This window comes from Hevea brasiliensis, chromosome 14 (genome assembly GCF_030052815.1).
Source record: "Hevea brasiliensis isolate MT/VB/25A 57/8 chromosome 14, ASM3005281v1, whole genome shotgun sequence".
Lineage (NCBI taxonomy): Eukaryota > Viridiplantae > Streptophyta > Magnoliopsida > Malpighiales > Euphorbiaceae > Hevea > Hevea brasiliensis.
The window spans coordinates 6,427,810-6,441,328 of record NC_079506.1 but is presented as its reverse complement, the minus strand read 5'-3'; the positions used below and the strand labels follow the sequence as shown (position 1 = coordinate 6,441,328).

General features: G+C 33.0%; 1 protein-coding gene and 1 non-coding gene across 2 annotated transcripts; both read left to right on the top strand.

Annotated features, from left to right (window-relative positions):
* The first annotated feature begins 2,711 nt into the window (after positions 1–2,711).
* Positions 2,712–2,818, top strand: LOC131173558 (small nucleolar RNA R71). The gene has a single exon (XR_009143874.1). It is a non-coding gene; the product is annotated as a small nucleolar RNA R71 (small nucleolar RNA).
* A 4,550-nt stretch (positions 2,819–7,368) lies between these two features.
* LOC110659973 (uncharacterized) lies at positions 7,369–13,472 on the top strand. Its single transcript, XM_021818102.2, has 12 exons — positions 7,369–7,821; positions 7,975–8,144; positions 8,244–8,435; positions 8,537–8,699; positions 9,294–9,480; positions 9,579–9,672; positions 11,486–11,606; positions 11,840–12,009; positions 12,258–12,449; positions 12,524–12,686; positions 12,816–13,002; positions 13,148–13,472. The coding sequence occupies exons 1-12, from the start codon at positions 7,656–7,658 to the stop codon at positions 13,290–13,292; spliced, it is 1,950 nt and encodes a 649-aa protein (XP_021673794.2). The 5' UTR covers positions 7,369–7,655; the 3' UTR covers positions 13,293–13,472.
* The last annotated feature ends 47 nt before the right edge of the window (positions 13,473–13,519 follow it).

Genomic DNA, 13,519 nt, shown 5'->3' with positions numbered 1-13,519 from the left:
AATGAAGATCCATAAATAGAAAAGTCATCCATAAAAACCTCCATTATCTCTTCAATGAAATCTGAGAAGATTGCCATCATGCACCTTTGAAAAGTGGCTGGTGCATTACACAACCCAAATGGCATCCTCCTATAAGTAAAAGTTCCACATGGACAAGTAAAAGTGGTTTTCTCTTGATCATTTGGATGGATAGGGATTTGAAAAAATCCTGAATACCCATCTAAATAGCAAAAATAAGAATGCCTAGCCAGTCTTTCTAACATTTGATCAATGAAGGGAAGTGGAAAATGATATTTTCTAGTGGCAATATTTAATTTTCTATAATCTATGCACATTCGCCAACTAGTCACTGTTCTTGTGGGAATTAATTCATTATTTTCATTTTTGACAACTGTCATTCCACCCTTTTTTGGGACAACATGTACTGGACTCACCCAAGTACTGTCTGAGATAGGATATATGATCCCTGCATCAAGCAACTTCAAAATTTCCTTTTTAACCACTTCTTTCATATTTGGGTTCAACCTCCTCTGATGTTCAATAGATAGCTTACAATTTTCTTCTAAAATAATTTTGTGCATGCAAAAGTGTGGGCTTATTCCCTTAATGTCATCTATGGTATATCCTAAAACTTTCCTAAATTGCCTCAACACTCTTAACAACTTATCAGCCTCTAAGGTACTCAAGTTTGCATTTAAAATTACTGGATAAGTGTTATTAGTGCCAAGAAATTCATACTTGAGCTGAGAAGGAAGTTGCTTAAGTTCTACCTTAGGTGCATCTTCTTCCTTGAATGATGGTTGTTTAGATTCGACTTTTTCCTTTTGTGTGAGTTGAAAAACTGGAGCAGAAATGAATGGTGGACTACCCTCTAAATGTTGAGCATATGCAGCCCATGAGGGTTGTCATAGTCTATGCCTCCTCCATGAACCAAGCAATTTTCAAGTAGATCTTCCAGATATCACTTTCTGAAGTGTTCTTCAACCAACTCATCAATGATATCAATTCTCAAATAAGTATCAGCTTCAGAATGATGCTTCTTCATAGTGTTATTAATATTGAAAACCAATTGATCTTCACCAACTCTAAGAGTCAATTTTTCTCCCTTAACATCAATCAATGCTCCTGCTGTAGCTAGAAAGGGTCTTCCCAAGATAATTGGAATATTAGAATCCTCCTCCATGTGCAAGATGACAAAGTCAACAGGTATATAGAACTTCCCAACCTTCAGAGGCACATTCTCCAAAATCCCTTCAGGATACTTAATTGATCTGTCGGCTAACTGAAGAGAAATGTGAATTGGCTTAAGATCTCCCATATTGAGCTTCTCATAAATGGAGAGGGGCATAAGGCTAACACTAGCCCCTAGATCACATAAAGCTTTTGTAGAACATGATTCCCCAATATGGCATGGAATTGAAAAGCTCCCTGGATCCTTGAGCTTTGAAGGAAGTTTCCTTTGGAGGATAACACTGCATTCTTCTGTCAAAGCTACAGTTTCATGGTCTTCAAGTTTCCTCTTGTTTGAGAGAATTTCTTTTAAGAATTTTGCATAAGAGGGCATTTGTGAAAGAGCATCAATAAAAGGCACATTTATGTATAGCTTCTTCAAAACCTCTAAGAACGTTCCAAATTGCTTATCAAGCTTGGCTTTTTGAAATCTTTGTGGAAAGGGAAGTTGTGGTTTGTAAGGCTCTGGAGATATATACTTCTCTTCCTTTTCTTCAATTTTCTCTTTACATTTTTCTGCACTTTCTTTCTCACTTTCTTGTTTTTCACTCTCATCAGTTTCTTTCTCATTTTCTCTCTTCTCACTATTTTCACTTTTCTCATTTTTTTCACTCTTCTCATTATTTACAACTTTCCCACTTCTTAAAGTAATAGCTTGACACTGCTCTCTTGGGTTTTCTGGTTGACTTGGAAGTTTTCCAAAAGACTTGGTACTTGAGGAAGATGCTTGTTGTGCAATCTGATTTTCCAACATTCTGTTATGTGTTTGCATCTGATCTAGCCTTGCTTTCATCTCTCTCATCTCCTCATCATGCTTAGTTTGGTTAGCAAGAATCTGTTGCAATAAAGCTTCTGTGGTGGAACTTTGTTCTTGCTATTTTGGTGGAGGATTCATATTTTTCTGCTGAAAATTAGGCAATGGTTGCCTATTTTGCTGATATGGAATTCCTTGTTGCTGTTGTGGTTGAAAATATTGATTTGAAACTTGACTTTGCTGATTTCCTCATGAAAAGTTGGGATGATTCCTCCAAGTTGGATTATAAGTTTGAGAGTAAGGATTCCCCATTTGTTTGTTTCCATAATTACCAACATATGCAGCTTGCTCTCCATAGTCTACTCCACAGCTGGTAGTTCCCTCTGCATAAGCCACTTATTGTGAACTTCCAGATGATGATGATGAACTAACCAACATACTTAAATCTTCCATCTTCTTAGCCAAGACATTTGTAAGTGCATCAAACTTTGCATTAATCATGTTGAATGGATCAAGGTCATACATTCCAGCAGCTTGCCTCTTTTGAGTCGGAGCTAGTCCTCTTGGACTACTCCAAAGATGAGTATTCTTTGCAATTTTCTCCAATAGCTCATAAGCTTCATCTTTATGCTTCATAATAAATTCTCCTCATGTTTGAGCATCAATAATCCCTCTAATTGCAGGAGTGACATTTGTGTAAAAATTCTGATTTATCATCCATTTTGGAATGGCATTATGTGGGCATTGTCTCTCTAATTCCTTCCATCTCATCCATGATTCATAGAGAGTTTCATCTTCTCTTGGTCTAAAAGCTGTCATTTGATTCCTCAATTCTTGAGTTTTTCCAGGTGGAAAATATTGTGCAAGAAATACATCAGTGAGTTGCTCCCAATTTGTGATGGAGTTGTGAGGTAAAGAATCAAGCCAATCCAATGCTCTATCTTTCAAAGAGAATGGGAATAGCTTCAATCTTGCTGCATCATCAGACACTCATGGTTGCTTTTGCATATCACAAATCATAGCAAACTTCTTTAGATGTGTGTGTGGATTTTCAGAAGGATGTTCTCCAAATTGAGAATTCTGAATCATTTGTAGTACTCCAAAATCCATCTTGTAACTATTTGCATCAATTCTTGGTCTTGCTATACTTTCTCTCAAGTCATCAAAACGAGGAAAAGCATGATCCATCATACTTCCCCTAGGCACATTAGCATTTACAACTTCTTCACCTTGGGCTGCATTTTCATTGTTTCAACCATTTCCAGCATTACCTCCACCAATTCTGATTCTTTCATCAGCCATGTCTGCTTCTAATTCAGTTTCTCTCAAAGCTTCTTTCCTTTTTCTGGTTTCTTTCTTGTTGGCTTTACAAAATTTCTCAATTTCAGGATTAAACAATAAGGATGTGTCACTTGTGCTTCTAGCTCTTCTCATAAAAGATTAAGAGTACCTGAAAAAGAACAAACAAACACAAAATGAAAAGATAACAAAGATAAATCTATAAACAACTAAAATAATCAAGAATTCAATCTTAAACAAACAACTCTCCAGCAATGGTGCCAAAAACTTGATGTGGCTCAACCGCAAGTACACAGGTCGTACAAGTAATATAGAAAATATATCGTTCCCACGATGAATTGTGTTAATGATTGAATTTTTTATATAAAAATTCTAACTAATTTGGACTATTTTTGAAATTAAAGTAATAAATTGATGGCTATTGAAGTGTGAATTCTATGTGTGTGTGATTAATAATCTATCCAACAATGTATTAATTAAACTAAAATTGCATCAAATTAAAATAAGCAAGTTAAAATATGGCAAAATTTAAAATGGCAAGCAATTAAATTCAATTAGAAATTAACAATGATAAAAAGGCGATTCCGGAGTTCGGGAGTTCATATTCAAGCTATTTTGGGATTTTAAATTGGTTATCCAATCTTGTGGAACTTACGAGTTTTAAGGAGATTAATTCTTAAATCCTTTGAATACCATTTCGAGTGGGACAAAGAGTACCTTAATCAATCTAATCCTACTTTCGTGAAGTTAGAGTTAATTAAGACCCATTAAGTTCCTTAATTAATCTGTAAATCCTCTTAATCCTTAGTCTATTTCTAGATCTAAGTTAATTAAGTCCAATTTCTTGATTATCTATCACAAGGCTTTCTCCTTTCGGTGCCTCAACCATGGATTAAGAACATCACTTAATGGGATCCTACACTAAGCATGTCATTAAGCACACAAGAAATGAATAAAACTTATTAAGACCACAAAATATGGATTACCCAATCAAAATCCACAAAATATCTCAAATATTACATCCCAACTCTAGAATCTAATAAAAACTACTCACTATCCATAATATTTACAAGATATTTAGAGTTAATATGGAAATAAAACTTTAATCTAAGCTAAGAACTAAGAAACCCAATACTAGAAAGGTAGGAAAAGTGCAAGAAAAGAAAGAAATCTCCAAATCTGGTTGGAAATGGTGTGGGAGACGATTTTGACTCTTCAGCTGCTGCCCCCTTCCTTTTCCTTTTCTTCCTCTCTTTCCTCCTTCTCTTTAAAATGGAAAAAGGGGCTATTTATAACTTTTTTTTCTGACAAGGAGCCCTAAAATGGTGTATTTGAGGTGTGATTTTCTGAGGAATCTTCTGCCAGCTCATCAATGAAGTCTTTATGGGACTGTATAAGTGGACTGCATAAGTTATGCAGTCCCTTATGCAGTTTTCGGCTGGTTTCTGGCTCTCTTATGCGAAACTGCATGACCAAGCGCATAAGTTATGCACAATTCTGTGAGGTTGCATAAGGGAGGCACGAATCTGCATAAGTTATGCGGCAACTTATGCAGATTTCATCAGGTAGTGGGGACAGTTTCTTCTCCTTATGCAGAACTGCATAACTTATGCAGCAAGTTATGCGCAATTTGGCCAATGCATACTTCAATTTTGAAACTTGTTTTTGACATCTTTGGCTGTATAAATCACTCCTCAAAAGTAAAATTTCTTTTTAATCCTTCAAAAACACCATTTTTCCTACAAAACAAAGTAAAAATTATAAATTAATCCAAAATTGGTAATTATGAAAAACTAACTAAATAACTAATGAAATTAGCTAAAAGAGACTAATAATCAAATAAAATGACTATGAAATTAAACATAAATGACTATGCAAAATGTATGCATCACTTGACCACTTGGGTCAATAGGAAAGCTAACATGGTTGCTCATAGGTTTAGCCAGAGCATCTTTACGTTTTGATAATTTTCATGAATGGATGAGATTTCATTTCTATCTCACCTTGAGATTAAAGAGTCAAAATTATTTTTTTATAAAAAAAATATATTAATTTAAATTTTATTAAAAAATAATTTAAAATTTCATTTTATTTTTTTATTATTAAAAATAACTAAATTTAATTTTAAATTATTTTTAAATAAATTTTAACCAATATATTAAATAATATTTTTTAACAGTAATATCAAATAGGTTTTCATTCTTTTACTTTTTTTTTTCAGAATGCTAAAAAAATTATAGAGTTTTGCTTTATTTATTTTACAGAAAATAAATTTATATATAAAAGTTATTATTTATAAAAATTATTTTTTAAAAAAAATTATGAAAATATTTTATTTTTATTATATTATTAAATTAATAAAATATATTTATATCTGTATATCTATTTTTTATATCTTAATAAAAGTATTAAAATTTAAAAAGAAATACTTACTATTAAAAAAACAAAAATAATTTAATTTTTTACTTTAATAAGAATGGAGCCTTGACCAAAATCCCATGTAACATATGAAAAGTCTTATCCGTCTCATCTTCTCGTGTTTTTATTTTTTTATTTTGATCTGAAGTTGTTGGGTTTACTAGATTCTTTAATAATTTCATGGTAAAGCCGAAGACCCACAAAATCAGTTCGAAATTATTTTGGGTTTCTTGTTAGCTGAACACCCAACCTATCTAGTAAAGCTGCAGCAGTGGCACTATCTTCCTTAGCAAATTGTGGGTTTTCTTTCCTTGTTTAATCTTTAGTATCAATACAGTTTATGTATAGTGGTTTTGCAGTTCACATAATTGTTGATGGTGATTTGTGTCCAAGATTAATGTTGACTGAACTGAAACATAGAGTTCATCTTCACAATAACTCCGCTTGGATTGGATATGGTGGTTCTACAAGTCAAAATCTTTCTTTTGGACGCAAATGACAATGTTAAGCTAATTGCTTATGCAAGAATTGCTGTCCATAAATGCAAGTTATGTATATTCATTTAGGAGCAGAATCTGTTTGATAAAATTTCTCTTCAAAAAATTAGAGGATGAGCGAAGGAAAAGTGGTGTGCTTAACAGGAGGATCAGGTTACATAGCATCCTGGCTGGTCTTTCTTTGATTCTGATCTTTATGCATGGTTTTCTTCATCATCTTCAAATATTGGGACAAGGGTTTGATTGCTTTAATTCTTGGCACGATTGATCATCGATCACCCTTTCCCTTCTTTGGTAGATGAAATTTTTTTTAAAGGGAAGGAAAGCATCAGGAATAAATGATTAATCTCCTGCATTTATCCATATATTGTTTTTGTTGGATTTTCTCTATGATGGTCCTAAGAAAGCAGAAAACTTATATGCACTAGATGGAGCCAAAGAAAGACTTAGCTTGTACAAAGCAAACTTATTGGAAGAAGGATCTTTTGATGCAGTAGTTGATGGATCTGAAAGTGTATTTCATACAGCTTCTCCTTTGATTCTTTCAACAAATGAACCTCAGGTTAAGTTGATGCTAATTCTAATCAATTTTTTTTTTTCTCTCTCCAGAGTATTCTTCAATTAGGGATCTCTTATCTACTGAAATTCTGAGGCATTAGCTGTAAGACATAAATCCCCTATGAGTTCAATGCGTAATTTAGTGTTCAAATATGGGATGTGTGCCTTCACCACATATTTTTGGACTGCAAATCTTTCTTGTAATCTAATTTCACAGTTTTTTTTTAATTCTTCATATTTCAGGCAGATTTGATTGATACAGTAAAGGGAACACTAACGTGCTAAAGTTTATCAAGAGAGTAGTTGTAACATCTTCCATGGGATCAGTTTCTTACAATGGAACACCTCTGACCCCTGATGTTGTGGTTGATGAGACTTGGTTTTCGGATCTTGCATTTTGCAGGTCAAAGAAGACATTAATATATGGTACTTCACATCTCTGTTGCAAGTATTTTTTATTGGTTAATCTATTTTAGGTTCTTTGAAGCTTTGTTACGTTGTTTCAAAAATCTTAGCCCAGGATTAAATTGTAATTTTGTGAAAAGTTTTAGATATTTTTTCTTTTTAAAAAAAAAAATTAGATTAGGCCATTGACAATTTGTGTCAATAAAAAAAGCACAAAGCTTTTACCAACTGGGTGGTACAAGGGCATCCAACTTTCTTATTTTGTCTTCTTCTACATTTTTAAAACACAATTAGCACGTTTCATATTATAGAAAGAAACACTTGAAAAGAATGGGTATTGACAGGCTCTTGATAATCCTGAAGTCAATGTATCTTAGCTCATTGCTTATGCATAATCCAAACCAGAGCTTATTGCTGAACCAATATTCAAGTTGGTTATTCCACTTAAAAGCCACACATAGAGGCATCAAATAATCCTCAAAACTTCCAACTGAATGCAGAATCTGTCAATTCAAAATTTCTATAAAAAAGAAAAGGAGAGAATGAGTGGAGAAGGAAAAGTGGTGTGTGTAACAGGAGGTTCAGGTTACATAGCTTCATGGCTGCTCAAGTTTTTGCTTCAGCGTGGTTATACAGTTAAGGCCACTGTGCGTGACCCAGGTGACCATCTCTTATTTTTCTAAATTCTAGAAAAAATTTTTAATTCCTGTTAGAATTTGAACTCCTAACCTCCTAAATTACGACATCGACCACTGAACATCTGTAATCTTTGTTTCTCTTTTTGTTCGCTATTTTTTTGGATACATGCCATAGATGATGCTAAGAAGACAGAGCACTTACGTGCTCTTGATGGAGCAAAAGAAAGACTTCTCTTGTTCAAAGCAAATTTACTGGAAGAAGGAGTTTTTGATGCGGTAGTTGATGGATGTGAAGGTGTATTTCACACAGCTTCTCCTGTTATTCGTTCAACAAATGAACCTCAGGTAAACTTTCTGTGAATTGGAATTGTTTCTGTGACTTGGAATTGTTCTTTTTTCCATCTTGTGTCTTATATCTTTCTGACAATCTCTTGAACATTTCAGGCAGAAATTCTTGAACCTGCAATAAAGGGAACCCTAAACATTCTCAAATCATGTGCAAAATTTCCTTCCGTGAAGAGAGTTGTTTTAACATCTTCAATACTAACAGTAATGCGCAAAGGACAAGTTCTGGCCTCTGATGTGGTAGTTGATGAGACTTGGTTTGCAGATCCAGCTTTTTATCAGGAAAATAAGGTACTACTCATGCTGAAAATGATATTAACTCAAAGTCTGATGAAGAACACTATCTGTTGACTTTCTTCTTTGTGGGTTAATCTGCTTTTGGTTCTTTTTAGCGTTGGTATGCTCTTTCAAAAACCTTAGCTGAAGATGCTGCTTGGAAATTTGCCAAAGAAAATGGAATTGACTTGGTAACAATGCATCCAGGATGGGTGATTGGTCCTCTCTTGCAGCCAACTCTCAATCTCACTGTGGAGATGGTTCTGAATCATATAAAAGGTACTCTTCAACTATTTGCAATTTGTCATTAATTCTGTTAGAGATAAATATCCCACATTTAAATACAATTTAATTAAAGCTTCATAACATGTTAGACCTTTAGTTTATGTTACAATGCAGCGATTCCAATCTAAAAACTAGATAGTAAAGGGTTCAAATGAAATCATAAGAATATGTGTTGTACACTTTATTGCATTTCCGTGGATAGTTAAATAGGTCAGAGCAGAGTCCTGTCAAGGCGGAAGCTGCAGGTTCGAGCCCCGTGAGTCCCAATGAATCTAGATCCAATAATCTAATAAAAAATACATCATTTCATCTCTCCCTTTTCTGCGAAAGAGGGACAAATAGTACAATTTCATTTCCAAAGGGATCCTTATCAACTGGTGGGTTTTGAGGTTGGTTTGGTTTTTAATAAATTCGATGTCCATTTCACTTGGACAAATGTAGAATGCTTACTTTTCTTCTTAAATTTTATCTTGCTAGTAACCTTCCACCAACAAAAAAAAAGAATCTTGACTTGCATGCAAATTACTGGTGTAACATATTCAGCTAATAAAAACTCCTTGTGAATGAGTTTCTTTTCTTTATGTGAAGGATTGGAAACATTTCCAGATGATATTGACAGGTTTGTTGATGTTAGAGATGTTTCTAATGCACATATTCAAGCATTTGAAAAAGCTTCAGCTAGTGGCAGATACTGTTTGGTTGGAAAACTTGGACACATCTCTGACATAGTGAAGATTGTGCATGAACATTACCCTACATTGCGCCTTCCTGAAAGGTTTGTTTAATGTCATTAATAGCATTTTTTCTGATAAGATTGTAGAATTTTGACAAGGTTTCCAAGGTTTCCTTTTTTTTTTTTTTTTCAAAAAGCAGATGTGAATACAGCAAGCCTTTTGTGCCAGAATATGAGGTTTCCAAGGAGAAAGCTAAAGCTTTGGGCATAGACTTCACTCCTTTAGAGACTACTGTGAAGGACACCATTGAAAGCTTGAAGGAGAAAGGCTATCTTGATGTCTGAATATTGTGAATTTTTTCTTTCTTTTTTGGTACTTTTTTGCTGCAGTTTACACATACCGAGATTAAATATTCAGAATAATGTGATTTATTCTGCCTTCCAAATGCAATAATAGTAAATTACAAGATGTCTGTAGATTGGAATTCTGGTAGGTTTAGTTGCTTGTTCTGTTCATTTTTCTAAGAGTTTTTTTTTTTTTTTTTTTTGTTATATATATATTTTCTAACTTTTCCCTTTAAAAACAAAATTTAAGAACATTTCCATACTGGGCCTGAGCCCAGTAAAAAAATATGATTAAGAAGGGAAATTTTGTCTGGCAAATCCAATCGCTCACCACCAGTGTACTTGTGTCTATTTTTTTTTAATTTATTATTTAATCCTTCTATTATAAGGATACTAACTAATTGATTCTCTTATTTTGAATACTACATTAATTAGTTTTTGTGTTTTTGTTCTATTTATTTTTTAGTTTCTTATTTCAATTTAAATTAAATTTTTTTATGAGTCAATATATTCAAAAGCAAGAAATTACTTTTACAAGAATTAAATAGTTAAAAACTTGAAAAATTGAAGGATTATACAATAGAGTTGTGTATGATTCATGAGGGTCCTCAACCAAACTGAAGAACGGTATCAAATGAATTGAATTAACCTTTTTTGAGGATTTAGTTTGATTTTAGTTTTTCATTAAACTCAAATTAGAATTGTATCGAAACCGACCTATCAAATCAAGAATAAATTTTATACATTTTTTTTTAATTTTTTTTATATGTATTATATACTTTTTAATACAATTATGTATTTCTATATAATTAAAATTATAATATATATATATATATATATATATATTATAATTATGTATTAAATTTACAAACTACCCTTTATTAATAATTTTTGTTATCAATACAATAAAACACCTTATTAGTTGACCTCAAATTTTTGGGATAAAGACTTAGTTGAGTTGAATTGTATAATTCTTAATTATAATATAATATTATGTCATATATATATATATATATATGCTTAATTCATAACTATATATATATTTTATAGCTAAAATTACATAATTAAGAAACAGAAGTTATCTAATTTATTTTTAAATTTATTTAACTCTAATTCAGGATCAATTCCTCTCTCTCTATCTCTATAATTAAAGAAAAAAATCTAATTATGATTTGAACTCAAAATTTAACAAAAAAAAAAATTAATTCTAATACCATTGTGATAAGAAATTCATTGGTAAATTATTTTTTGAAAAAAAACAAAGACTTGCAAATTATATGCTAAAACAAAATCATCACTCTCTGTAAGAGGTTGAATTCATCTTTACCAGATCTTCTCTTGGATTGAATATGGTCGTTCCACAAGTCAAAATCTTTTACAAGTTACGTTTAGCCGCCAAGAGCAGAATCTGTTTGATAAAATTTCCCTACGAAAAGATAAACTTTTTGCTAATAGTTTAGCCGCCAAGAATTTTCCCTTGGTGCGAAGGTATGCCCATGGTATTCATGACCAACAAAATTATCATTATCTGTAATAGATTGAATTCATCTATACCAGAACTTCTTTTGGATTGAATATGGTAGTTCCAGAATTCAAAATTTTTTTCTTGTGGACGTAAGCAATGACAATTGCTGCAAAATGTTAAGTTAATTGCTTATGCACGACCCCTAACTATATCTAATTGCTGAGTCTATGAATGCAAGTTATATATATTCATCTAACAGCAGAATCTGTTTGACAAAATTTCTCTTTGAAAAAATAGAGAATGAGTGGTGAAGGAAAAGTGGTGTGCGTAACAGGAGGTTCAGGTTACATAGCATCATGGCTGATTAAGCACTTGCTTCAGCGAGGCTATACGGTTAAAGCCACTGTTCGTGACCCAAGTTAGTATCTCTAATTTTTCTTTCGTTTTTCTTTTCTCTGGTTTTCCATCTATTGTGATCTTTATGGTTTTCTGCATAATTAATCTTCAAATATTAGGACATGGGTCTGACTGGTTTACACCCTTTGCTTCTTTGGGAAATGAAAATTTTTTAAGCCTCCTGCATTTGTCCGAATATTGTTTTCGTTGGATTTTCTCTTTGACCGTACTAAATTCTGTTTATAAATGTCATAGATGATCCTAAGAAAACAGAAAACTTACGTGCACTTGATGGAGCCAAAGAAAGACTTCACTTGTATAAAGCAAACTTACTGGAAGAAGGATCTTTTGATGCAGTGGTTGATGGATGTGAAGGTGTATTTCATACAGCTTCTCCCGTCATTCTTTCAACAAATGAACCTCAGGTGAAGTTAATGCTAATTCGAATCAATTTTCTTTCCATAGTTTTCATCAATGAGGAATCTATTTTATGCCCCGTAAATTCTAAGGCCTGAGCTATAAGACCTAAATCCCATATGAGTTTAACTTTCCATAGTTATTGGTGAAACATGGTATGTGTTCCTTCGCCATATATTTAGACTGCAAATCTTTCATGTAATCTGATCTCATAGGTTTTTTTTTTTATTTATTTTTTAAATTCCTCATATTTCAGGCAAATTTGATTGATCCTGCACTAAAAGGAACACTAAATGTGCTGAAGTCTTGTGCAAAAGTCCCTTCTATCAAGAGAATAGTTGTAACATCTTCCATGGCATCAGTTGCTTACAATGGAAAACCTTTGACCTCTGATGCAGTAGTTGATGAGACTTGGTTTTCAGATATTGCATTTTGCAAGTCAAAGAAGGTATAAATATATGGTACTTCGCATTTCTGTCATAAGTTTTATTTATTGGTCAATCGATTTTTGGTTCTTTGCAGCTTTGGTATGCTGTTTCAAAAATCCTTGCTGAGGAGGCTGGTTGGAGATTTGCAAGGGAGAACGGAATTGACTTGGTTACAATACATCCAGGCGTTGTCATTGGTCCTCTCTTGCAGCCCATTCTTACTCCTAGCTTGGAGGAGTTTGCAAACCACATAAATGGTATTTTTCTTCAACTGTCGATGATTCTGTGTGTAAGTCCTTGTAATTTTTTTTTTTTTTTAAGGCTTACAACTAGATTCTGCATATGATTTCTTCTGATGGGGAGTGTATGGAATTTTCCATCTGCAGGAGCTCAAACATTTCCCAATGATAATTGCCCGCTTGTTGATATTAGAGATGTTGCCAATGCACATATTCAAGCTTTTGAATTGGCTTCAGCTAGTGGCAGATATTGTTTAGTTGGAACAACTGTGCACTTCTCTCAGTTACTGAAGATTGTTCACAAACATTACCCTACTATGCACATTCCTGAAAAGTAAGTTATTGCTGTTTCTATGAAAAGGATAAAAATATTAGTTTTGTTTCAAAACTTTTTCTTTGCTTTTCTGTAATGTCAGTTTGTCTGACTTATCTAAAAAAATTCTGAGAAAAATTAGTGGGTTTTTGTCCATTTTCTGCAGATGTGAAGATGACAAGCCTTTTGTAGCAAAACGTGAGATATCCAAGGAGAAAGCGAAATCTTTGGGTATTGACTTCATTGCTCTGGAGTTGAGTGTTGTGGACACCATTGAAAGCTTGAAGGAGAAAGGCTTTCTAAATGTCTGAATTGCTAGGCAATTGAATTGAAGATAAAGAAATGGAAATAAAGACAATAAATAATTTGTATCCCAAAGCCTCACCTTTTTGTCTTTCTTTTTCTCAGATTTTCTGAGCAACAGAACATATAGTTGACTTTTGTCAATGGAAGTCATGTCAATAAAGAAATTGTTAATTGTTGGAAATCAACTGCAGTCTTAGCTTATTAGGAAAAACAATGGTGTCTACAATTTATA